This window comes from Chlamydotis macqueenii, chromosome 18, assembly GCF_036417535.1.
Source record: "Chlamydotis macqueenii isolate bChlMac1 chromosome 18, bChlMac1.mat, whole genome shotgun sequence".
Taxonomy (NCBI): Eukaryota; Metazoa; Chordata; class Aves; order Otidiformes; family Otididae; genus Chlamydotis; species Chlamydotis macqueenii.
This window is the reverse complement of record NC_141573.1, coordinates 4,382,751-4,409,388: the sequence shown is the minus strand read 5'-3', so window position 1 is coordinate 4,409,388 and position 26,638 is coordinate 4,382,751. Positions and strand designations below refer to the sequence as shown.

Genomic DNA, 26,638 nt, shown 5'->3' with positions numbered 1-26,638 from the left:
CAGCTTGTGTCCGCTAGTTTTCAAAGCACAAAAGAAATGCACTCGGCGCGGTGCCAGCACTGGCTTTGCCGGGGCTGGGGGTGTGCCCCTGAGCTGGCAGCCCCTCGCAGGGTGCCCTGGGGAGCTCAGTGTGGGTTGGAGGCCACTGGAAACAGTCGTATGTTTGAACAGCCCTGCAGAGCTGTCTCTTTTCAGTCAATAGTGTTTTTATGAGATGAACCGCTTAGTCAGAGGAAAAACAGTGATGGTTTTGGTCAGAGTGGGACTCGCTCCAAATCTCACCTGAGACTTTCCTTCTAATGACTCTGGTTTAAGTTCTGAAAATGGTATGTGGCTACCTTGTCACTTTTAGTTTGACATAATGTTCATCTGCTTTGCTCCCTATCCAAAGACTTTCCTTGCAATCCATCTTAAAATAGAGAGCTCTTCAGCAGTGAAAGCACTTACCATTTTGGAGGCATCTGTAGAAGTGATCTGGAAAGGTGACTGTCAGAAACACTGAGCGCAGAAAGGGCTTGAGGAAGGATGGCATATGCCTGCATTGCAATTGTGTTAGGAAATACAGAAGTAAAACTAATTTCAGTATGTTTATCTCACAGACTGCATCTCTGGTTTGCTTGATAGTCCAGGTATAGAGCGATGTAAAAAATAGCCAAGAAAAATGATGATGCAAAGGGAAGGAAGGTGAAGGAAGCTGACTTAGCTGAAGCTTGGGTGGAGACCGGGTGATGATGTCTGGTTTCACCCCTCTCTGCAGCAGGGTGCTTTGCAGTCCCAGGGCAGTGTAAGGAAGCTGGAGGTGGGGTGATTGCAGGGCCAAAGCCTAGAGCAGCTCCTGGGGTCCCTATGGGTCTGCAGCAGGGGATGAATGCATAGGAGAGGAGAGTCGTGTGTCATGCGGAGTCATTAATTCTGGCACTTTCCCCTCCTATCCCAGTTTGATCCTGACAACACTGGCTATATCAGCACTGAGAAGTTCCGCTCCCTTCTCCAGAGACACGGCTCGGAGCTGGACCCCCACAAGCTGGAGGTCCTACTGGCCCTGGCAGACAGCAACTCCGAGGGGAGGATCTGCTACCAGGACTTCGTCAACCTGGTGAGTTCTTTGGCTGGCAGAGCCTGTCAGTCCTTGTCTCTGCTTTAAATATTGGCTGTTGAGGGACAGTCTCTCTCCCTCCTTCCCTCTATCCACAGCAGTGTTTGCTGTCTCCCTGCATCACACTTTGCATGGGCTTGCTCAAGTATTCAGTGGTAACAACTCTGAAGCCAAGAGTTAAGTTGCTGCTGATTTTTTTTTCCAGGGAAACAAGTTTGCATGGGAAGAAACTGTGGGAGCTGTTGTAAGACAGCATGAAGCAGTGGCTGCTGCTAGTTTAGGGGCTTTTGCTCTCAATATCAGTTGGTAGCTGTCATAAGGAGCCATTTGTTTGCAAGCAGAGGTCTGTCAGTCTGAATGTCTCCTGTTTTATCTAGAGATTTGACCACTTCCAGACAAAACATATAGATAATATTGTGTTGGCTTGCTGGGTGGAGTCATGTTGCACTGCTGTAGGCATCAACAGGGATAAAGCATTTCTAGGTCATGTTCATTTTGTCCCAGGTGGGATGTCTTGGACTGCATGAGTCATGATCTGGATGCCTCTCTGTCTCTACTAATGAGTCAATTAGTGAAGGGATCTCTGTTTCTTGTCGAGGCAGTTAGGCAAGCCAACACGTATGTAGACATGTTGTTAGATGCCCAGGATGGCGTAGAAATGTGTGCAGGATAGATATCTTGAGCAGCAGCCATTCCAGAGGCTTTGCCTTGTTCTTGCTCTGTCATTCCCCACTGAGTCCCAGCAGATGTAGCACAGCAGTAAGAGAAACCTGGGTGACAAAGTCAATGAGCAATGAAAGTCAGTGATGTCTTGAAGGTTTCACTGGAAAGCTAGATATGTTCTTGATGTTGAGTATAATAATTTGCATCCCTCTATGTTCCTGCAGTCAATATGGGGATTTGATCTCTCAATGTGTCATGGTCACTCGTGCACATGTTCTTGTTTAGAAAGAAAGTGTCTTCCATGTGGCCTGTCTTCACATTATTCAGAAAAGTATGATAACAGGCACAGCTGTCAAGGATCCAGGTCATAACCTCAGTCTGGCTGTGGGCAGTGTGAACATGAAATCACTGTGATGCAGCGATGTAGATCTGTATCTGATCTATCTCGTTAGCCCCTTGCATATATCTAGGTATATAGTAAAATAAACGTAGCAGCTATTAAATAGATCAGAGTGAGTGTGAGGTTTTCCTCAGCTCCAGCTTAATAAACAGTGTGGTCAAAGGTACTCCATGACCAGCAGTGTATTTATAGTAACAGCTGCTTGTTCTACGGTTTGCTGTATTCAAAGTACCATGCAGGCATTCACTAATGGAGCTCCTCAACACTTAGGTAGCAAGAAGAGGTATCATCTAATTTCTTTTACAGAAATGATGGCCTAAGGCCAGCCAACACAACATATTGGCAACAGGCTCACGAATAGAATTGGGTTTTTTTCCTTTCTGCTCGCTCCAGAGCAGCACAAGCTAATGGGAGGCTGGTGGAAGGTGAAAGGCTTGGACATCCTCCTCCTTTGGGGAATGGGAGATTGTGCCAGCTCACACCCACCTGATGGGATTTCTGCAAAATGGCAAATTTCCTTCGCTACTATTGAATGACTCCTGTAAAGAAGGCATTGATTTTTTTTTTTCTGTCATCAGTCCCTCTATCCTCATCTGCATTTTTTGCACTTTCTAATCAATAGGCAATGCAAATGCCAGAACATTAAATTACTTGCAAGTGGCATCTATTTTCTTACTCCTCCTCTAGTTGCTATTGATTTCCAACATTCAAACTTTTTAGGGCTCCTTCTCTTTTCCCCAGTTTCCTGCTCCCAGACTTACCTTGTGAACTTTCTGATGGAAAGAAACAGCACAGCTCACACAGAGTCACTGTGAAATTAGTGATTTCCTTCACTTTATAGCTGTCAGTCCTGCAAACTGTAAGTTACAGGCTTGTGCTTGATGATCATCAGCCATCTCTGCTTTTTGCTCAGGTTAATTTGTCTGTTTCAGTTGCTTAGCAAAAATGGTGGTGCAGATGTGGGGAAGGGAAAGGCTGACCTTCTACTAGATCCACAGGGATTTTACCAGCATGGCTCTGTGCATGTGATTTTCCTTTTCTTCATCAATATTAATGAACAAGTACTCTGATGTGATCAGAGAATCTCATGGCCTCCCAAAGGTGTCCAAGGTACTGGAACTTTGAGCAAGGGGTAAAATTGTGCTAATAAAGCTCTGGCCACTGGAGAGGCCTTGAGGGGAGGAGTGGGGCTGGGTATCAGAGACACATTACACTGCAGCGCTCAAAGCAGAGGTGTGGAAGGAAGGAGACTCCTCTGTGCGTGTGTCTCACAAGCAGCTCTTTTGGTTTTTTTCCAAGCATGGCGACGGAAGTAGCCGATGAGCTGCCTGCTCAAGCTACTATGAAAAGAAATTAACTCTATCCCAGCCAAAGCCAGTACAAACATGCGCTGCCTCACAGAATCCAGCAGAAAGTAAGGTTTAACCACTGGGCATCAAGAGAACTCTTATCTTCAACGGTCAGTTCCTGGGATATGGTGTCATCTCTGTTTCTTCTCTCAACTTTGCTAGTGCTGATAAAAATGGAGTAGGGAGGATCTTCCCTTTTTTCAGCCCCTTGATTTTTGCTGAGTTCCCTGGAAGTGTGACAGAATGTGATACTGCTTAGTCTGCAGGATGCTTGTCTACTTACTACAGAATCTGATGCCGAGAGATGCTGTTAGAGACCATAGAAGCAGCTATAACTCTATAAAATTATTATTTCCAGAAGGCACTACAGGCCATAAACCTCACAGAGCAATAGTGTTAACACTTTGTTTCCTCAAGAGTACTGGATGTTGTCCCAGAAAGGACCACCTCTCTGGTGAGCATTTGCTTGAGGAGCTGTATTGGGTCTAGAAAAGCTGAGGACAAACGGCTGTTCCCTGAAGGCAGCGATATTTCAGCATGTTCAGGAGAAATCATAAGCTCTGAGACAGAGTTCCTGTGACTTGGGAAAAACAAAACACTACTGCTTCTAACAGAAATGTTTAGCTGTAGCTTTCTAGTAACTTGAAGCTGATGTAGCATCTCAGTAGCGAGCAAAATGTATTAGCTAATTAAATGCACATCCTTTGTTTTCCAGATCAAGAATTAACACCCATCTTGCTCTCCCTGGCCCTGCTGGCTACTAGGGACAGGCTAATTCTACCTCATTTTCAGTGAACAACACATGTTTTTAAAGTACTGTGTAATGATAATCAGGTCACCCTAATCCAAATTTTGCTGGTGCCAGCACACTTTACCCTCCAGAGAAAGATTTCCTTTAGTTTTTGTGATTTCCTCTCTGGCTTGCTCAGCGTGCTGCCAGACTGCAAATCCTGCCTCTTCAAGTGAAGAAATAAAACTGCAAATGCAGGCTAAGAACTCTGCAGTCCCTGCTGCTCCTCCTCGCAAGTGACAGGTACACAGGTCTATTGGCCAACAGAGACGGTGAGAGGGACATATCTTTGCCGTAGTTTCTTTCTTCATGGAAGAGGCTGAAATATGATTAGCTGTTGGTGGAAGGCTATCTTGTGCTATATGCTGTTGAGCTGGATGTTCAAAGGGGCAGTTATTATGTCAAAATATTGCTGGAGTCATAAAACCAAGATAAAATGTGGGAGGTGAAGGAGATGAGGTGACTGCCCAGAGTCTTACGATCTCTCTATGCGAGTGGATGCTGTAGAAATACAAAGGTTGATATTCAGGTGCTAGCTTTTCTGTCCTGGGCAGGCTGATCTGTGTAAGCATGTGAAGAGAGAGCAGAGCTAGCTGAAGGGATAAAATACTTTGGGAATGTGTTACAACCCACAAACAAAACCAGTGAGTCCAAAGTAGGTCCTGGAGTGCTGTGAGTGGGAAATGAGCTGGTTCAATGGCAGCTTTGACTTGCGCTTTCAGCTTCATTGGTCTATAGAAACTTATTGTGTGGCTTATCCTAAAAAAAAAAAAAGGCAAAATAATGAACTCCCACTCTGGTTTTAACAGTTTTGTAGACTTGTGAGAGTCTAATGCAGTGTAGAAAGATACTTAAAGATGCACTCAATTTAAGGATGTTTCAACTTAAGCATGTGCTTAGAACAAGTTAATGCCTTTGCACAGCCCTGAGTTCAAGCCCTATGGGTGTGGAATTAGTGTACTTCGATTTAATGAGGTTATGTTAGGAACTTCCCTTCTAGATAACTTATTTGAAACTTGGTAAGAGTAAAACCTCTAAAATGCCATTGACAGTGTCATTAAATGGGGTTCTTTTGAGGCTGTTTCAACCTATCGACTGTCATAGGAAGTGGGGATGAGAATTTTTACTCTTTTTCTTCAAAGAGCCAAAGGATTTTAATGAGATTTTTAAACTGATCTATGAAACTAGGAATTAGCAGCCTTGTTCCACAGGGGTGTTGCAGTTCTCTCTCTGAACTGCACAGTGCTCTCCTGTTTGCTTTGTGAAAGGCACAGCACATAGGCTGGTGCCCATTAAAATATATGTTGTCTTAGAGGCTGCAAAGCTCTTCTGTCTATGACAGTTTGTTTTTTTTTCCTTTTTCCTTTTTTTTTTTTTTTTTTTCTCAGAGTCATGTGTGTGTTGTAATTGTTCTGCAGACCTTCTGCTGGCCACTTATGCCACTAAAATGGAGCATTAAAGCACCTTTTCTGACTTAGGAGTTTTTTCTTGTGCAGAGATCTTGGAGATAGCAGCACACCCTCCCTATCAGTAGTCACCAAGTGAAACATTCACATTGAGTTTGTGAAAGGACTTTTCTACAAACTCTCAACGTATTGTTTTGTCTTAACAGATCAGAGGTGAGACATATCTCCAGCTAGACATGGGATTTAGTAGGCAATAACCAGCCAAGTTAGAAGGACCAGTTCTGCAAGGTGCTGAACCCTTCCTGCTGTTCCTTTAGCTCCCTGTTCCCTGTTGCTCTAACTCCAACCTGCTTTTCCATTGCTTTCCAAGGCTTCAAAAGTAGCTGCTTATGTTTTTCTTAAGATATTTTTCAATAATGCATGGCTGGAAGCCATTTGTTCTTGTCAGCCACTTCAGTGACAAAAGCCAGGCTTGGTTCTGTCCCTTGTTGGGACACTGGGTGTGCCTGTAGATTTTTTGTGGCCATACTTTTTGCTTTGAAAGATAACTCTTGCCTTTGCTATTTCAATGCTTGCAGTGGTAACACTTTTACTTGGGATACTTCCTCCAGCCTGGCTTGAACTGAAATGAGGGGAAACAGTGAAAGAAGAGCTGTAGTTAGGAACAGAGATAACTTTTTTTTTTTTTTTTTGTAAAGAAGAAAACATTGTATTTTATCTTTTGGCTTTGAGTGCATATGTAACAGCTCCAGGAGGGCTTTGTTATCTTTGTGGATGTGAGCTTTTAAGAAGTCACATTCTGTATTCTTGTATGAGGGGAGATGATAGAAGTTTGCTTGAGTTTTTTTAAATGGTACTTGGAAGTACTTCATAGCACGGTCATAAAGTAGCTATAAATTCCACTTCCAGTGTCTTTGCATGTCCTTTGCTGAATCAGCTGACAGCCTGCATTGAACGCTTAGGTGAACAAGGCTTTGCAGGAACTAGATATAATTCTTTATTACCTGAATCACAGGGAAGATAAGCAATAAAGCCTGAATCTCCAATTCTGAGGGGAATCTCCAGGCAAGACGAAAGTTTGCCCAAATGAATATCTCCTCTTCCTGTTAAATCCTTGCTCACTTTCTAGTGAGTGTTTTAAGCTTAAAAGGCTATTGCAGAATAACCCAGGACCTCAGTTCTAGTGGTCTTGTCCGGTGTTTGTCATTTTGTTCTCACTGTGGCTAATCTGGATAGGTTTGTTGCAGGCAAAGCTGCAGGTTTTCTAACTCTCTCTCTTCCCCTCTGTGCCTCCTGTTCGCTGTGCTGTTGAACCAGGGCAGATAATCTGCCAGACATCAAGAGGACGCCCACCTGGAGTCCACTAGGATGTCTGTCAGCTTCCAGGGACACCCCTTTAAGTGCTCCCTCTGTCCTTCATTCACTGTCTTGGCTGAAAGTATAGGATTCTTGAGTCCTCTTCTTGGCCTTTATTCAGAGGTAGAATAATAAATATTTCATTTTAAAAGGTCTGAAAATCTCTTACTTCAATATTTGATCTAATATTATGCTATTACGAGTAAGGAGCAGGTTTTCCCAAGAGATGGGTGAGAGCAGTCATGTGATTGTGTCCTTTTCCATCTCTTACCTCTCAACGTATTGAAGTCATTACTGAGGTGCAAAGTTTCTTACTCCAGGGAGCATTTCCAGGAGCTGTCTACCCCTCCTGACAAACGTGCCTCACGCAGCCTTCCTGTTGTTTTCCTTCCCATTTTGGAGAAAACTGGTGATTTTTTTATGTTCCAAGAACCACAAGCCATCAGAGGGCCAAGTGAGTATCTTGAAACTTAATAACTGTGGTGTAAGACCTGCTTTTGGAGTGTGTGTGGCTTGTACATTGATCTGAGTCCATTACGTACTGGCTACACGTAGCAGCTGAAGAGAGAGCTTTCTTCCAAGTGAACTAGTCTGGCAAATAATCATTATACCAATTAAAGTGGAACTTAGCATAGAAATTTCCATCCTTAACCATGATTCCTCAGCTGTTTCCAGTCATGTACAGTTGAAACTTGAGAAGCACAATGTCAACTTAAATGGTTGTTTTAATTGTGTATGTATCTAAAATACACATGTGATAGGGAAATGTTATAAGAATATTAAAAAAAAAAATTGCTTCAGAAAGTTAAATCTGGATTCATTTTAGTTGTGGAGTCCTTCCCAGCTCCAGTGAAAACTGGAACAGGTGTTGGGAGGTCTGAAGTTTCAAATTTGCTGGGTTTTGACCAATGTTGTTTGAGCTACAATATTAGTCTTGTCCTGCAAGCAGTGTTCTTGCAATTAACCTTGAAATCTGGATGTGGTTTGCCTTTTCTAATGGAAGTGCAGGCAGGTCTAAGCCTGGCACATTTAACAGGAGTTCAGACAAAACCTTGCTTAGGGAATACCCCTGCAATCACCAGAATAACTTATTTTCTCTCTCCTGCCTCTAACTTTTCTTGAATCCCCAGAGTAAACCACTGCTTGGTCAGAGCAAATCAAGATGTTAGTATTTGCTTTTCTTCTGTTTTGCACTTTGGGAAAGTGCTACCAGGTTGGCTCAGAGGATGTGAACATCTGTGACAGATGAACTTGGTGCTGAGCTATGCATTTTGGGAGAAGCAGTCTTTACCCACATTAGCATTTTGTAGAAGTGTGGAGTGAGGGAAGGAAATAAATGTGAATCTTGAAAGCAAAATTGATTGGAAAGGCTGCATTTGTAAGTAAAGTGGGTTATAAAACCGGAGCTGACAGAGGCTTTTACAAAGCTTGTGCTAACTTCTGATTTAGCGTTCTGTGTCTTGGAGGATCAGAGCTGGAGAGCTGAATGCATTGCCTGTCACAGTGTTGTGTGTGTTTAAAAATAGCTGTAGACCAGACTCAAAGATGCCGATATGTAGTGGGCAGAAATCCACGTTTTTCAAAATCTCCTGAGTGAGGCTGAATAAAAACCGTAAAAAGGGTAGCGTGCCCCACACCAGCCATGAAACTGGAGATGGGGAAATGCTATGTGACTTGGCTATTGATTATCTGAGGCAGCAGCAGTAGTACAGATAGCCAAGAATCCCAGAGAAATTGGTCTGCCAGTGGGAATAGACAGTTTCCATTGCATGTTGCAGATTATTTGAGACTAGGTCTAGACTGGCATGTGTCCTGAACAAAAGCAGAGCTTTGTACAAAGCTTGACACTGTCCCATGCTAGATGTTAAGGACTCTTATCCTAAATTTTGACATTCTCAACTTTGAAGGTTCAGATCTAAGTAGGAAAAAATTTTCCTTTCTGGCAGATGTATCAAACCCATCCTTTGAGCAGAGCTCTAGCACTGAGCCTTGCTTTGTTTTGGTATGGTAATACCAAAGGGCAGAGGTGGCAGTCCATGGTTACCAGTCATGTCAGCTTGGCTGTTTTGCAAGGGAAATTTCTTTCTCTCTGCATAATAACTTTTTGCAGGCATGAAGGACTAAGGAAATGTGTTGTTCTCCACCGCTACCTTAATTCCCCACATACTGTTTGCTGTACCTATCTGCCTGCAGCTTTAATTTCACACTTATTAAAGAAGTCCCAGATCAACTGCGTGAGAAGTGGAGTGGGCTACCCTGACCTTCTGGAGCCGTAATAACATGCAGGCCAACAATGGGCCCAGTGTTCTTTCAGCTGATGATTAAATACTTGGCTCATAAATACCAATATTATGTAATTCTGAAATCAAGTCAGCAAATTGTGACCATATGGGAGACTCTCAGAGAAGATTTGGGTTTTCCAAAGTCATTCTGAGGAACAAAATAGGCTTCTCATCAAGAGTTGGTAAGAGCAGTGGTAGTGACTTAATCCTGTCTCTCCTCGTGCCTGTCACCTCTTAGCTTGAGCTTAATCAGCATGATTCAAAAGCCTGTGGGGTTATGTGAGTAGGTCCAAGACTATTGTGTTTGCTTGTGTCCTGGCAGTCAGCTCTCAGGTACTGTCTGGTATCTTCATCTGTTGCAGACAAATTTGTAGTTTCAGTCTGAGTTTATTCTCATTCACAAGAGGAGCAAAGCCAGAGAGAACAGAATGAAGTCTGCGAGGGAGCATGCACAGTACATCTCCGACAGGCTGCTCCGAACTAACTCGGAGCAAAGCTTTCTTCTGTGGACACACTGAGTCATTAGGTGGCTAAAGGTACCTTTTGAAACAGAGGTATGCCTGTCACCTAGCGTCTCACAGATGCTAAGGAAAGCCTTACACCTGGTGCTTTCACTCTGTGAAAATACTGTCTTTCAATAGGAACAGGCTTTCTTAGTGCAGCAGCAGATCACCAACAATATTTTCCCCTCATCTTCCCTAGTTTTAGATAAAAGCTTTCGGATGATACACTTGAGAAGACTGGAAGAAAGATTTTTGTGGACAGATTTTTAATTTTTTTTTTCTTCTTTGCCTTTTCTGTTTCTTTTTCCAGAAGAGCTCTTTTACAGATGTTTTATCAGTGAACAAAGGAAAGAGAGAGCAAAGGAGAAATACCAAGAAAGGAAAAAGAGTTTTTTAGGGTAAACCTTTTTCTCAGTAAAACAACTCAAACAGAACAACATCATTTTCCCCAGTTTAAAAAAACTTGAAATAGATCCATTTCCTATCAGTGTTGCTCATGTCTGTGAATTTCTGCATTAGAGGGACAAACAGAAGGCTACGGAGGGCAGCTGCTGGGAGAATGGGTTGCAGTGCATCACCTCAGATGGCCTCTTTGCCTTCCTCAAGTGATTAACAGGAGGTGGCTCCCTGCAGTGATTACTGTGTTTTAAGCAGCTTGGTCCGGCTTGGAACAATTACCCGTCCGCCTGGGCACCGAGAGCACGAGCTCTGGGCTTTGCTGTCTTTGGGCTGTTAGCAGAAACCAGTGTGATCCAAGGCAACTGGAAGCCAACGCTGTTGCACATCATCTCTTATATGGTTCTGGGAGATCGAAGATGCTGTTGGTTTCTGAAATCAGTTAGCCGTTCTTTCAGAAGAAGGACCAGGCAGTCATGTTCTTTTTGCTGCCTTTTACTGTAAGTGGTCCCCCTGTGCAGGTCTTTACGTGTAGTTTGCCTTTTCAGCCTTCTTGCCAGAGGTTCAGCCACTACAGACAGTGACTCTAATGCAGCAGGTTTGTTTGACATCAGGGCTAATTAGCAATCCAAATCTTGGAGCAAGCTCTTTCAGGCCTGATTGTGGGGTTTTTTGTTTGTTTGTTTTTGGTTTTTTCCTCCACCCAAGCAGGCTAGACATAAAATTCCAGCTGCCTAACTTGCAAGTGGAATAGGTTTAATTATGCATCCAAATTGAGAAAGTGTATACTCAAAAAGATAGATAGCTAATTCTGTGCATGTAAGATGATAACGTATACACAAATTAGCTGTATCCTCCAAAGCCTGTGCCATCTCAAAACCTGCCTGTACACCAGTTTAGTTTGTTCTTTTGTTGCTGTTCCTCATGCAGTTTTGTTTTACACAAAGGGATAATTTTCTTTGCCCAGCGCTAACTCCTACCAACAAGAACCACAATACAAGGCTTAGATGCTGTGAATATACCTGCTGCTGCGTTCAAGAAATGCTCTGCCCCAAGAGATGGCAAGTGCAGGGAAGTGTGACAGAGCTGAGGAGCTGAGGGAAGGAGGACACAGGAATGTGGATTGTGATAACTGCTGGTGAAGGCGATGGACAGAAGGCGGGAGAATGGCCCAGAGAGCTCAGCTGGGTGCATCAGCAGCCTCTGCTCTGTCTTGCCAGTGTTCTGCCCTGATCTCATTGATTGGCATCATAATAGCAGACTCTGGTACTGGTTTTCCTTTCACCCTACGTAGGTCACCCTGTGATCATCCTGAGACTTGATTCCTTGGCTTCAGCCTGGTGATGGTTCTCCTGCCTGCTTGGATGTGGTGCTGCCAAACTAATCTCGCCAGATGGTTGTACCATGCCTTGCGTTGTCCTCATGGTTTCTTCCTTTTCTTTTTACCCAGATGAGCAACAAAAGGTCAAATAGTTTCCGCCAAGCCATCCTTCAGGGGAACAGGAGGCTGTGCAGCAAAGCACTGCTGGAAGAAACGGGGCTGAGCCTTTCACAGAGGTTGATCCGGCATGTTGCATACGAGACCCTGCCACGAGAGATAGACCGCAAGTGGTACTATGACAGCTATACCTGCTGCCCTCCACCCTGGTTCATGATTACCATCACTGTTGTAGAGGCAAGTACCTTAATTCCCTCTCTCTGGGAACCCACACCACACTGCCAAAGGCTTTGCTGGGACATGATCAGGGGCTAGAGTGAGAATTTTTTAGACCCAGACAAGGACAAGCACAAAACTAGTAGCTGTTTTGGCTTATCTGTGTGTGTATAAGTGGATATGTGATCCTACCTGTCTCCAATTGTGGTTATTAGTCATTGAACTAATTTGTACATGAAACCACAGAATTTGGGAAACTATAGCAAAACTTTCTGAGGGGTGAAAATCTGGACAGTTCTAGGAAAACTGGTAATTCAGTTAATGGAATTAGAAGGAAAATTCCTGTATAGTTACCTCTGTTCTGTGAATGGAGGAAAAAAGGAGAGAAGAGAAACTGGATGAAATATTCTGACCTGCTCATCTGATGCCCAAATGAGATCTTTTCACAGTTGCTGAGTGATGTACTGGAATAAGCACAGAGAAGGCTATAACATGGCACTGATCAGTAAGGTGCTGAGTTTCTCTGGCTCAGTGGCTGATGTGTTACAGAAAACCATGTATAGTTATACCAATGTTTCCTCAAAACAGGGAATTTGTGCTGTGTGAAGGTGTCAAATGGGAGAAAAATTATTGTACATTTTTCTCCATGACTTTGAGTTACAAAGGGCTTTTCAGTGAGAGAAGGCAATTGCTAACCAAGGAATCTCCCTGCTCTTCTAGGTTGCCTTTTTTCTTTACAATGGAGTGATGCTAGACAGATTTGTGCTGCAAGTCACCCATCCCTTATACCTGAAGAATGCATTACTTTACCATCCTCAGCTCCGTGCTCAAGCTTGGAGGTACCTAACATACATATTCATGCATGCAGGGTGAGTACTTACAAACTGCGGAGATTCATAGAATCCTAAATAGTTTGGGTCAGAAGGGACCTTTAAGAGTCATCTGGTCCAACCCCCCTGCAAGGAGCAGGGACATTCCCTACAGCTCAGGTTCCCCAGAGAGAGGAAGGAGGAGGAAGTGACAGAATCAGCTCAGAAATAAATTTTAAAAAATAAATTCTAAATTGCATATAAAAATCTAAAGCTGTTGTGGAGTGTTGGGCAATGAGGGGCAAATCTTCACAGCTCGCTGAAGGGAGCAGGCAGCATAAGGAGCTTAACAGATGCTGCTCTTCTCCCCAGTAGTGTTGGGACCACACCTTCCTCATATTGTGTGCTTACCAGTGTGTCCTTCCTGAAACTCACCAGATCGAAGCCCAGTGTTCCCTCTAGAGGAGCCCTGCAAGTGGTAGAACAAGTCTTCAAAGTTGCTGGACTGGCATTTAAAAACTACATGGTGTATTCTTGCCAGACTTCCTAGTTGATGTTGGAAAAGTCAATTAGATTCCCTGTGCCCATGGCTTAATGTTGTCCCTTCTGTAGGGACTGAGGTAGTGCCTAGAAGCCTGAGTCAAGATTGAACTCCAATTTTGTATGCACTGTACAAACACCAGTGTTCCTGAAAAGTTGACAGTCTCGACTGACTGGATGGACAGAGAATGGTCCATCTAACGCAAAATGAAGGTGCACAGTAAAATGAATCCTCCTTCATCCCGTGGGAGGGATGTAGCAGACTCGGGAAGAGAATACAAGGCATGGGGATTCTAACTCTCCTGAACTGTGCTAGTCCTCCCAAGATTCAAAGAGACTTAATTGTATGATGTTTGTGATGCCATGGTAGGTGAGTGCCACAGGAAAGTTCATCCCTGTGCAAAAGTTCATCCCTCTAAGTAGTTTCTCAGATCATTATCTTCACATGTTCCTGGCAGATAATTGCAATTTTCTTTAATTCTGTTATTGAAAAATCACAGCAACAAGCTTTTTAGCAGTAGTTTGCAGTTTGAAACTGGATAAAGACCTTTTGTTCTTAAATAGAAACCCTATATTCCCATCAGTCAATGTTCTCCTATGAAAGGCCAGAAGGATCAAACCGATCTTCTCCTTTTTCTGTGTTTCTGATGGAAGATGGGCTGATGTCTCTTCTCTGCCATGGCATAACTGCCTGGGTGTGTAATTGCCCTTGAGCACAAGATGTGCCCCAGATCTCTGGATAAAAATCATAGGAAAGAACAGACTCCATCCAAAGGGAGAATAGGAAAAAATGTGTAGATGAAACTTCTGAATGTGGCAACATCTGTGTTTTGCATGCTAAATCCCTCCAAAAAGTCCATTGTACACAGGCTTCAGTCTGCAAGTGGAGACTATTTGGCTTAGACGTGATACTGGTTATGTAAAATGAGAATTGGATATTTCCATTGTTGAAGATGTGGGGAAAACTGGGCCTGTAACAGGAAGAAACACTTGATATTAGTTAATGTTAGCTAATTTGTATCTGGGTTTTCTCCTGGTGGTGGTTGTGTTCAACTACGTCACTTACGTAACCACAGGTTGCTTTGTGATACGTTTGAAGAGAAGCACCTGCACAAGGGCAATTTTTGCAACATTAAAATTTCTTCCTGTATTACCTGTGGCGTGCTTTCCTGACCTGTGCAAGTTGTCCTAACTGGTTAGGGGTCCCAACCTGTGCACCCTTTCCTGTAACAGGCAATACTCTGGCATTCTTTGCACTTCCTGACTGTGGTTGACTCAGAGATGAACAGTGGGGAAGGTGGTGTGCAGGAGATTAACTGTTTTTGTGATGGATTCCAAGATCTTTAGCTACATAGCCTTCAAAACGATGGAGGGTGCTGCTGGAGCAATAAACCCCATGATTTATCTGCAGTATCTGGAGCTAGACCAAATGTTCATTTATTGCTAACTTCTGTGTGTGAAGCTTCTTTCATTTCAGAACAGATAAATCTTGGAAAGGTAATAACGTTTGTTAGTGGAAGCCCATCATTCTCCTCTCATTTTTCAAATAAGAGGCTAACACAATGCCGTGGGATCTATTGTTATCCTGCTTCCAGCTGTGATTTTAAAATGGTAATGTGGGCTGCTCCTTGATTTAGTGCACTCAATCTGTTTTTTTGAAGAGCAAGTGACAGCCAGAAGGTGTCCGAGAAGACAGCAGTTGCTAAGGCTTGGCTGGCTGTGCCTGTAGAAAGATTCCAAAAATGCGCGGGCTGTGTGTTGGTCCTGATGGAGAGAACTTTGTCAAGGGCTGAAAAGGCAAGCAAAGTTGTAAATTCTGCCCGTCTGCTTTAAGCAGACGTTGATTATCTGGGGCCCATGCATTTATAGCACTGCCATAACTAATGACTTGCATTGATGCTCAGTCCCGTTTGTTTGGTCCCAGGGAACGTGAAAGTCTTTCATAAATCAATGAAATTGTTATTTCAAGAATGACACATTCAGCGCTGGCAAAGGCTAATTATATTTTATGGGTGCTTATTGACTGTGGAGCCTTCAAAGCTCTTAGCATGATGAGGAGAAGTGAATGGAATTGCTCCTGGAAAGTCTTTTAAGAACAGCTGTGAATTGGAGCAGCCACTTTAGAGTCTAGGATAAACTTTGCTGAGCTCTTACAAAAGCTTCCTTTGAAAAATAAGACCCAGTGCTTTGTGTGAAAATGTCAGGTGCAGCCTCATGGTGTTGACTGTGTGCCAGCCGGAACTTCCCTGCCCTCTGTAAAAGGGCACTTGGATGCTTTGACTCTTTTCTGTGTGATCTCAGTTTGACCTTTGCTGGTTGCTCCTAAATTAGTTCCTAAGTTCTGTGAACATGCAAAATCAGAATGGGTGCCAGAATGTGCCCGTGCCTAGTGGCTTCAAAAGTCTTGAGCAAGGTAATAAAAGCACTCAGTTACATGCAGCAGTTTCCCATGATGACAAATTGCAGTGCTGAGTGTCTTGTGCAGGAGAGAAATTTATCCTTGGAGAGAAATTTTTGTGGAAACAAACCTAGTAAGATATCCGGAAAGAACTGTTTCCTGCAGTATCAATTCTAGCAGTTTTTTTCCGGTCCAACTTTAAATTCTCATTTGTGAGACTGTTCTGTCATTACTGCATCTCACCATCAGCGTTTTTCTCTGATGTATATGGGAAATTGCTATGGTAACATGAAGAAAGACCAAAACAGTGAAAATACATATCACTTAAGTCAAAGATTGCTAGTGGCTGTCTGTGAGCAATCCTTTTCTTATCTAAAATAGGATGTAGATTTCCAATGCATTAGCTATTTTGCACTCTTTCTCCCAAAAGATGCTAGCCTTCTGTTTTAAGGGTGCCACTGTGCCATTTAGGTCTGCCTGCTTTGTAAGCAGCCTCGAGCATTCTTCGTACAGAAAGTGCTGTACCCCTCGGTCCGGTGTGATGTGGCCATTCAGCAAGGTCACAGCCCTGAGAGCCCAGGGTAAATCTCAGACATGAGCATAGTGTTGAGAGGGACCCATTCAGGGGTGTTACATCACTGGAAGATTCTGCAGATGGCAAAGGCATGGATAAAGATTTGTATAGAGCTTTGAAAAGTAGCAAGACAGTTTTGTTAAGCTATTGATTAGAACAACAAAGAACTTGCTTTGAAACTATTGATTCAGCACAGGAGAGAACTGCTGCACTGGACTCTATCAAATATGCACATCTTGGCTGTCACCCTCTCTACCTCTCGGCTGCAAGTGGTCTTGCATGTCCTGATGTGCATAGTGGGGTTTTCTAAAAGACTAGCCCCAGCCCAGCTTTTTCTGTGTTCAGCAGAGTTTTGATATTGACTGTAGTCCAGGTGAACAGAGAGCTTCAGAGAATACACCTTGTGTCTCACGGGGCACCTAACCAGAGATGAAAGTGCCCTCTGCTTCCCATTCTGACCATGATCACGTTGAAGTAGGCACAGCAGAAAAGGCTGAGGGTCAGACAGAAGAAACAGTAAAGTGCCAATATGTTTCACAAGGAAACAGCAACTGTCTTGGGACTGCTAGGCTTATCTTGCTCTTGACTTAGTATCTGCTCCCATCATGGCAGTGTAATATATGCAGGGAAAGGCTGCATCATTAGGAGGGGAGAAGAGAGCAGCAGGACAAGTTTCTGCCTTCTGTTCCAGGCTCTGCTGCCATCTTGCTGCTTTTTTGGACAAGTCACTTAACTTCTTAAAATTAAAAAAAAAAAAAAGAAAAAGAAAATAAAAAAGTGTCACTAAGAACCAAACATACTATAAGGTCTTTGGCTGAAAGGACCTGGATGAATATGAAGAAGATAATGAGCAACAAGGAGGGAAGAAACATCGCAGCTCAGTCTGATTTATTTCCCCCCCCCCCCCTAGGAACCATTGTTTTTTCCAGTATTACAATCTACTTTGATGAAGCAGGTGCTATTTGATTTGCTTTCCAAGATATCTCTGTCTCAAGGGTAGAGAAAGGAGACAAAGAGTTAGAAAAGAGGACAACTGTTGTTTTTCCTTGCCGCAGGATAGAACACCTTGGACTTAATGTTGTCCTTCAGCTCTTGGTTGGGGTTCCCCTGGAAATGGTGCATGGAGCTGCGAGGATCAGTTTTGTGTACGTTGCTGGAGTTGTGGCAGGTAGGTGACACCTCTGGATGCCCCAGATGGAGAAGCATCTGAAAATGGTCTGTGCTAACTTTTGCGTAGGAGAGATGTTTTGTGACATTTGGGTGTAGGAGAAGAGCGGTCACTGATCATCTGTGTGTTGAAATTCTGGAAACTTGGCATCTGTTTTGAACTAGCCGGAAGCCCTGTATTTAGGAGACCTACTAAAAAAAGCACCAACAACCTGTTACTTTAAAATAGTCCTACTTTAGATGATCTTCCTGAATGTGGAAGTCATTGCTGTTCCTTTTCTCTCATGCCCCACAGAGGCATAGGAGAAAGGTGGCATCACAGGCATCCCTGCATGAAGAATATTCCCCCCCCCCCCCCCCCCCCCCCCCCACCCAGGTCCTGTGCCTGTTCTCCCTCCATTTGTCCTGTGCTATCTGCTCTCTACAGCCTGAATAAGCAATAATTTTGTTGTAGGTTGTGAACAGTGCACAGGAATCTGGAAATTCATTTAATCATGAAACCATGGGATTGGATTGATTTTTAGTTTGTGCTGTATTGCTTTTATTTATGTTTGGCATTTCCAGCAGTTTGGAGGTGATGGAAGTTAGCTGACAATAGATCAACATCTAATTAAAACAGGAGGAGAGCGTAAGAGCAGCCAAGGGCTTCACAATGGAACTCGGACAACCATTGACTGCCTTAGTTCAAGATCTATGGTGATTTTTTTTCCAGCTACATAATTCTATTTTTTCCATAATGAGCAGATAACACCTTTGTAAAGTGGGCTGCAATGGGTACTAATAAATCATACATTCCAGAAGAGAGACTGTGGAAAGGATAATTGGAGTAGGACACAGGACTAGGCATGTTACAAACACCACACTATTTAATGCAGAGAAAGGAGTCAGCAGACCAGCTCCTTGCCTGTTATTTTAACAAGCCCTAAAGTAGGCCTCCATCTGCAACTTTCCAGACATAAGCTTTTCTACATAGAGCCATGTACCGAACCCCGGGGTTTCATTTACATACGTCTAATACACATAGCACGTGTATGCTAGGTAAGTGAAGCAAGCTAACATTGAATCTGCTGCAGCTGAGCCCAGGCAAGCACTGCGAGTTGCCGGCTGCCTCTCGGATTCCTGTGGCCGTGGACTTGTTGGCAGAGCCCACAGGGCCAGAGGCAGGTTTTCCTGGGCATTGAGCTGGGCTGAATGCCCGGAGCTCTGGAGGCTTGTAGCCAAGTGCCTGAGTGAGGCTCACTAGCCCACCTACCATTACTGGTTCATTTCTGCTACACAAATGATCTCATTTTTTTTTTCTCAGACAAGCTGCCACATCCTCATAGATTGGCCTTTCACACCTTATGACCTATCAATTGTAGAAGAAAGTGCCAAATGGAAGGGAAAACTTCCTTAGTGCAGGATGGAACTACAAATGTAACTGGACAGTCGCACAGAGAAGAGCGACCCCTTACCTGTTTGAGTTGTTAGCCAGTTATTAAACAAGCTTTATTCTTTGGTATGTGCCAGGAGAAAGAGACATACTTACGCTGAAGGTCTGTCAATATAAAGATAACACAGCTCATAAACCATCAGGAATAAACAGTAAAATGTAGACATGGGCCACAATGGCCAGTCTCTATTTTTATGGGTTTTTGCTCATTTATCTGGCTTTACTGAGAAAACATGTTGAGACTGAGATCGAGACTGAAGGTATATGCTCATTGCAGTGTCCAAGGACTTAACTCCAAGTTCTTGTTACTCCTTTCTTAACGTCTCATTAACTTTTTACTTCACGGCAGTGTTGAGGAGTCTCGGGGCCATACAGTGAAGGAGGGAGCTATCAGCAGAGTTGGCTGGTGGAACCTCAGCACTTTATTGACCCAGAATCAGCTGAGCAATTAGCAAAGAAGTTTGTTAGATTCTGTACTACCGAGGAGACTCTCAAGATTTGCCATTGTGTCTTTTTCCCATTCCTGCTCGTCACAAAGATCTTCATTGCCCCTGCCTTGTGACACCAAGTCTGCCTTTGTCTCTCTGTCTCTTATATTACTCTTAAAGTTTGCAATGAGGAGCTTTGAGCAGATCCAAGCCTCCAACTGGGGTAAGGAGAAGCAGGGTCTATGTTTGGATGTGTTGTTATTAGTGGTGCCTTTATGTGATTGACCTGTCATTTTGCTATCTTGTGTTTACTGCCTCTGTCCAGGTTATTTTTAGCTAATTTTGCTCTGAAGTTTTATAAGTAACAGGCTGTGCTTTGATCAGAGGCCTGTGCTAAGTTACAAGTCCCCAGTTCCTTCTCACTGTGCAAATACCTGTCTTCCCAGCATGGGAGCTATTTCTATGCTGTCTTCAGGTGAGGAGCAAGACACAGACATTTTTGTCTCCTGCTTCCTTGTTGTTTTAATCAGGGTGTAAGTGCCTTTTTGCAGCGTAGGTTTGAAGACACGTTGCTGTCTTGCTTGGCTGCTTTTGAAGTAGGTGCAGAAGAATCGATCAGTCACTGCCTTGGCAGCACTACAGGACTGCGTTAGCCACACAAGTCAATTGATTCCCTGCCTCCTTCTCTTTACCTGCATATTACTGGCCTGCAGCAATTAGCACAAAACAGGCGGTAGCAGCGATGTAGGGTAGGAGAGAGTGTGTTTACTTTGCCGGCAATTGTCACAAACCCTTGTTCTTTCTCGCAGGGTCCCTGGCAGTGTCAGTAGCTGATATGACTGCGCCTGTGGTGGGTTCCTCTGGAGGCGTGTACGCTCTTGTCTCGGCTCACTTGGCAAATATAGTCATGGTGAGTACCAGAGTGACTGTCTAACCTCTTTGGAAGTGAGCCAGGTCTGGTGGTCCAAAGGGATTGGAAATAAGGTCTGAGGCAGCTGTTGGTCTTTCAGAGCTTGCCCTGGTTAAGAGTCTTTTCTCAGTGATGTGGTCCTGGAATGGAAATATTATACTGCAGTTAGTGGCTTGGTATCCTGATGACTGGCAGCTTGCCAGGAGAAGCCAAAGATGCTGGTAATTCAGGACTTATCAGTCTACTCCAGGATATCAGCTCTCTTTGCAAGGGCTTACCAATGTTTGGAAAAGAAGGAGCTGACTGGCTCAGCAAAAGTTGCAGACTTGTTTCTGTCTGCATGTGCCATATAATGTTAGTGGGTGCCTAAGGAAGTACAGGATTTGTTGGATTTGTGTGCAGAATATCCCTTGTCTCCACTTGTAAAACCTAGACTGAGCTGAACCCTGGGTGTACTAGTGGTGGATCTTTTTGCCATTTCATCCAATGAAATACTTTACAAAGGTCAGTAAATACCAGCATCGTCATTCCTCTAAGGCCTGGAAACAGGAGCTCATGCAAGGTCCTCAGCTAGATGGTGGCAAAGCTCAGCATATCTGCCTGTATGACCCCGAAGCTGACTGCTGGGTAGAAATGGCTTTGCTGAGAGAGCAGGTTTTGCTGTGGTTACGATTTGTGTGTATTGGTACAGGGCTGCGTGTCTGTCCTGCACCAGCAATGTCAGAGCCGAATAACCATTAAAATGATGGCAATGCGGCCTCCCGTGGGGTCTGAGTGGGCAGAAAATGCCAATTAGCTGCAGTAGAGACAGAAGGTCTGTTATATGGGTGCTGGAAAACATGTGTGTGTGGTGGTGCTTGTGTCAAGCCTAAAAGGAAACCTTGAATTTAATGCTTTTATGCAGTGAAGTCAGCAGCTTGGGCTGCAGCCCACAACGGTGCTGCTCCAGGAAGCCTTCGTAGCAGCTGGGAGTGGGGAAGCGAGTGGTTTCCTGAGCAGAACAGGTCTCCTTTGCTGTCTCCAAGCTTTTCAGAGCATAAATGAGCTGGGAGCTGTTGCCAGTCTAGGACAATTGAGTGTCTGGCAGGGAGACAGAGTGGAGGAGAGTGGCTACCCCTATACCACAGGGTTTCTACTGGCGAAACGCCTCCTTATATACAGCTATTTTCAGTATGATTTGTGTTCCCTGCCGCTGGGGCACAGCAGCAGGAGGGAGTTTCCTCTGTCTCACAAGGTGGTAATGTAGACACAGGGTTTCTTCACAACAAGGTTCACAGGGTCAGAGAGGGACATTGGAGGAAATTTTGGTTTGCTTTAGAGGAAGAGGCTCTGCCAGAGGTGTGTGGGGAGTCTTCACCAATTGCCTTACTGGACTTCTTAAAAAAATTGCAAAGTGGCCTGTCATCACGCTGTTCATTGGCCTCCTCCAAATCTATTTAGCAATTGCTACCTTAGCATCTATATTTATCCATTATCCACTGCCTCTTTTCTCATCTGAAATTACTTTTACTGCCTTTCCCATTCTGGTGGAGTTTTTTCTGCTTTTTGTTCCCCCTCTTCTCTCTCTCTGCTCACTTAGTATCTAGATGTGATGCTCTGCATGCTGGAAGATGCGCTGGCCATGTGCTAGTAAAGAACACAGTCTTGCCCAGGTGCTTTGAGCGTGCTGGGAAGAGGAGGGACTGTTGTGAGGAGGGTCTCTTGAATCTGCAGTTCCCTTGTGCCTCCTGGTAATCAAAGGAAATGAAAATATTCCTGCTTCTAAAAATAAATATTCTTGGCATTAAATACATAACATAACAAACAAAGGGAAGCGATAAAGCATGTCGCCCTAAGGAAAAGAGTGAGGGGAGGAATTCAGAACAGCTGCATGGAAATGAAAACTGAGGGAAGCAGCACAGTATTAATCAGCATGAGTTCAGAGCCTTCTGACTGGGTTAGGTGTCTCTGTGGAGAGAGAAAATTAGTCACTTATTTTGTAGAGATTGCATTTTTGCAGTCACAGAAGTGACTTATGTACAAATTCCACATAAAACTTGAATATATGTAATATGTATTGCAGAATGTTTCTTCAGCAGGCTGAAAAGTCACTGGGTGTGTTCTGGTTTTGTTAGTGAGGGGGGGCCTAAGGTGGTAGCTTCTGTAGGAAACTGCTAGAAATCGCTCCCCTTTGTTCAGTGGACTCGGCCGGGCCTAGGGCGGACCCGCTGCTGGCCAAGGCCGAGCCAATTGGTAGCAGAATGTCCCGTGATAACGCCTCTGCGATAACGTATTTAAGTAGGGGAAAACAGGAAAAAAGAGGAGAAGATGTGAAGCAGCTGAGCAGGGGGCAGAGAGGGGGGGGAGGCGCGAGCCTCGTGGGCCTTGCAGGCCTCACCCTCTGGCCTCCCGCCGGGCAGCCGACTGGGCCCAACTCGGCCCGGCCTGGCTGCAAGAAGTGGAGAGGAGATGAGAAGTGAATAAGATGTAAAAAGGATCCTGAGAGGCGTCTGCCAGCCTGTTGTGAGGAACGGCTGCAGACGCCAAGGTCAGTTCAGAAGGAGGGGGAGGAGTAATATGGCTTCTGGCCAAGATTCCTCTGCAACTCGTGGTGAAGACCATGGTGGAGCGGGTTGTCCCCCTGCAGCCCATGGAGGCCCACGGAGGGGCAGAGATCCACCTGCAGCTCGTGGAGGACCCCACGCCAGAGCAGGTGGAGGCCTGAAGGAGGCTGTGGCCCGTGGAGGGCCCGCTGGGGCAGCTGTTCTAGAGGGACTGCACCCCGTGGAAGAGATGACCCACGCCGGAGCAGTTTCACGGAGGACTGTGGCCCGTGGGAGGGACCCCACGCTGGAGCAGAGGAGGAATGCGAGGAGTTCTTCCCCTGACAATGATACAGCGGCGTAAAACAACGCGTGATGAACTGACCGCGACCCCCATTCCCTTTTCCCCCCCCGTGCCGCTCGGGAGGGGAAGGTAGTAGAGATGTTAAGCCCGGGAAGAGGGAGGGGTGGGGGGGAGGTTATCTTGTTCCCTGTCTCATTCTCCTGCTAATTTTAGAAAATAAATGAATAGTTTTCCCCAAGTCGAGTCTGTTTTGCCCGTGACGGTAACTTTAAGGATTTCTCCCCGTCCTTATCTCAAACCTTGAGCCGTTTTTCTTATATCATCTCCCCCTGTTCTCTCGGAGGGTGGGGGGAGCGGGAGAGAGACTGCGTAGTCTGGTCCTGATCAGGGCTGAACTACGACAGGGTGCCATTAAAGTTAGGCTGAAGAGTTTACAAGCATTTTTTTTTAATGCCTTCAGTGTGATGAACAGGGAGTTTGTCACAAGAAACTTGGCTAGCTTCATGTCTCGTATTGCTTTCAACAGCTAAAATTTCATTTAATTACTTAATAATAGTATGGTTATACATCAGAGTTCCCTAGAACGTGATCTCTTTTTCTGCTTGGAAATTTTGTGCAAGTGGAAAAGAAGGAATTTGAACATTTCTCCAGGGATTTCTGGCTGTCATTCAGAGATTCTTATTCCACTATATTGATTACTGACCAAGCCTGAAGAGGCCAAATCCAGGCTTTCTTACGGCACTGTTTCCTTGGTATGCTTTAATTGAGGTCCTTATTTTTTGTGTATGTCCTATAGTAGATCTGAGTTGCAGAATTTCAGGGAGCTTGAGGCACAGGCAGTAGCACTAGAAAAGCGCAGTAGGGCTTGAATGCACAGAGAAATTGCCTGACAGGTGACAGTGTTGAGTTTCCAAGTGAGTCGTAATGAGCTGTGTGATGTTAACCTGAATGAGACTTGTGTTGGATGCTAGGTCCTACTTAATATAAATTTATTTCATGTGGCCTAATAGAACAGGGTTTTCCAGGGAAGGTAAATGCAAATATTTTCAGAAGTCAGAATTTAAGGTGAAACATACTGACATGTTAAAAATTAGTCTGTCTGAAGAATGGAAAATGGCGAGGCCAGCCAAGGACCATGCCACACCAGCTGGATCTCAGGCAAGGAGAGTCAGTAAGACTGCCAGGCATAGTTGTAGACTGTCTGTAACTTAGAATTTCTGTAATATAGAATCATATGTCCTTTATGAGACATAAGTTCTCCGGGACTGACAGAACTGTGTTTGTTGTGGCCAGTGGAGAGTTCACAGCCAGGTGGCAAAGGCATGAATGGGGTTTGTTTCAAGGAATGGTCGTCCTTGATGCTCTTCCAGTGCAGATCTGAATGTAAAATCCCTCCAGGTTTGCATGCAGCATCACTTTGTTTTCCTTGTCTTTTTTCCAGAACTGGTCAGGAATGAAGTGCCAATTCAAACTGCTGCGCATGGCTGTTGCCTTGATCTGTAGTAAGTATCATGCAATACTTGGCACACGAGCAATCCTGTTTTGTTTGTTCTTGTCGTAAGAGTTCATGCTGAGTCAGAGAGTTTTGACTTTGCAGCAGTTTTGGTAGGAATTTGCAGCTGGACCTTCTGGCAGCAGAAACCACATCACTCTCAAATGCAGATTTTGGCTTTCAACAGAAGCATTTGTAAATGAGGATTTGTTGTTAGCCAGCATCTGTAGCTTGTGGCATTTGTGAAGACCTGGGACTTAAACATCTCGTCTTTAAATTAGCAAACAAGCGATGCTTTCATAATGATAATGCTTAGGTTTCCTAGAGCACTTGCTATCTGGAATGGCAACAGCATTATACACCCATTAATGAGTTATCTTCCAGCCATATCCCTAGGGTGGCATAAGGGAAACTAGGCTGTATATTCATCACAGACAATTGTCTTCAAAAGTCTAACTTTTTTTTTTTTTTTTTTTTTTTTTTTTCCATGAGTGGTTCTGGTACCCTTACCAACCACTCAGGAGACCTCATGTCTGTGCTCCACAGCCCTTACATAGCCATGGCTTCCCAGCTTCCCTATGCTCACTGTAGAAGGCCGTTTTTCCCTCTCCATGTCTTCAGGGATGCAGTGCTGCCTGCAAGATGGACTTAAGAAGGGATAGACCTAGACAGCTAATTTCTTTTTCCCTCTTTGTTCCAGTGAGCTTTGAATTTGGAAGAGCCGTGTGGCTGCGATTCCACCCCTCCACTTACCCACCGTGCCCGCACCCCAGCTTCATGGCTCACCTGGGAGGGGTGATGGTTGGAATCACCCTTGGTGTCATCATCCTGAGGAACTATGAGCAGAGACTCCAAGATCAGATTTTATGGTGGATCTTCTTTTCTATTTATGTCATTTTTGTCTTGTTTGCCATCTTCTGGAACATTTTTGCCTACAACCTGTTGGATCTAAAGCTACCTCCCCCTCCTTGAAAACACGGGACAGAAAACTCAAGAGCGGAAGTCATCTGTCAGCTGTGTTAAATGAATGAAGATGAAGGATCTATTTTTATATTTAACTTAGGAGAGGATGATTCTTTTGAACACAAGCGTGTGCTGGAGGAGATGCTTAAAGATCTCGTGAAAGAATGGGCTGATCAGTTTGTTCACAAATCTAGCAGGTACTGTAATACTGAATGACCTGGGGCCTGCAGTTTCTCTGCTGCCAGGGCTCCTGTTGGGCAGCTTGTACCTGGGCACTTATCACTTGGTTTGTTAGCACACATCAGTATTTTGTATGAGATACTTGTATTTTCCAGGTCAGTGCTGGAATTATGGCTGGTTGTTGAAAGAATCTCCTCAAAGTTACTGAACGCTAAAGGGGAAAAGAGCAGATGTTTACTAATTAGAGGCTCACATGGTACTCAGAAGGCAGCTTGGGTTTGGTTTCTACGAACACATCTGACTGTTCAGCCATACCAGTGCCACTGTCTAATTACTTGAATGGTTCCTAAGATATCTTCGCCTATGGTGAAATCTGTCTTATGCACCTTTCAAAGGAATCCGCAGAAGTTGATCACTCAAAGTGATGGAGACTGGCTTCAACTACAGGTCAAATGAAATTGCACTATAAACCGTGGGAACTCTTAGAGTGTTGTGGACACCCAGCCAGAGGTGACTTTTACTGTGCATGTTTCACTTGATTTTAATTGATTAGTTGGGTTTTTTTTTTGTTTGTTTTTTTTCCTCCAGCCTGCTGTGGCTGGAGGTTTCTTTTTTCAGAGGTGAAGAAAAGGAGGGCAAATGTTCAATTGTGTTTTTATCAGCTGGTGATCAGGTACTGCTTTCTTCTCACTTTGTTTCTGGCCACATTGATTCAGCGCTTGGCCTGCAGTGAGCTCCTAGCGAGGATCTCAACTCTTCCAACAGGTTCTTCCTAGAAAAGTGGGAACAGGATCACCTCTAGCAGCACAGGGTGGGAACTATCTAGTCTTTACAGCCATAGTCCATTTGGGGCCACATCTGTCCACTGAAGTCAGTGGAGGTAAATCAGGTTGTATGTAGCACTGGTTTCCCACTGAGGTGGAAAGGGTGTTACAGTGATCATCGTGAAACTGATAAAACTGGTTTAAAAGTGACTGCTAAGTTTTGAGGGTGCCTCTTTCTGAGGCAATGGACGTTCAGGGGC

The 26,638-nt window shown here is 44.4% G+C and overlaps 1 protein-coding gene across 1 annotated transcript in view; it reads left to right on the top strand.

The window, feature by feature from the left end:
* RHBDL3 (rhomboid like 3) overlaps nucleotides 1-25,443 on the top strand; it is a 62,226-nt gene extending 36,783 nt beyond the window's left edge. Inside the window, exons 3-9 of the mRNA XM_086762350.1 lie at nucleotides 938-1,096; nucleotides 11,692-11,916; nucleotides 12,616-12,764; nucleotides 17,272-17,384; nucleotides 20,053-20,153; nucleotides 24,421-24,481; nucleotides 25,172-25,443. Coding sequence (XP_086618476.1) covers nucleotides 938-1,096; nucleotides 11,692-11,916; nucleotides 12,616-12,764; nucleotides 17,272-17,384; nucleotides 20,053-20,153; nucleotides 24,421-24,481; nucleotides 25,172-25,443 — 1,080 coding nt within the window. The remainder of the gene's footprint in view (nucleotides 1-937; nucleotides 1,097-11,691; nucleotides 11,917-12,615; nucleotides 12,765-17,271; nucleotides 17,385-20,052; nucleotides 20,154-24,420; nucleotides 24,482-25,171) is intronic.
* Nucleotides 25,444-26,638: the final 1,195 nt, after the last annotated feature.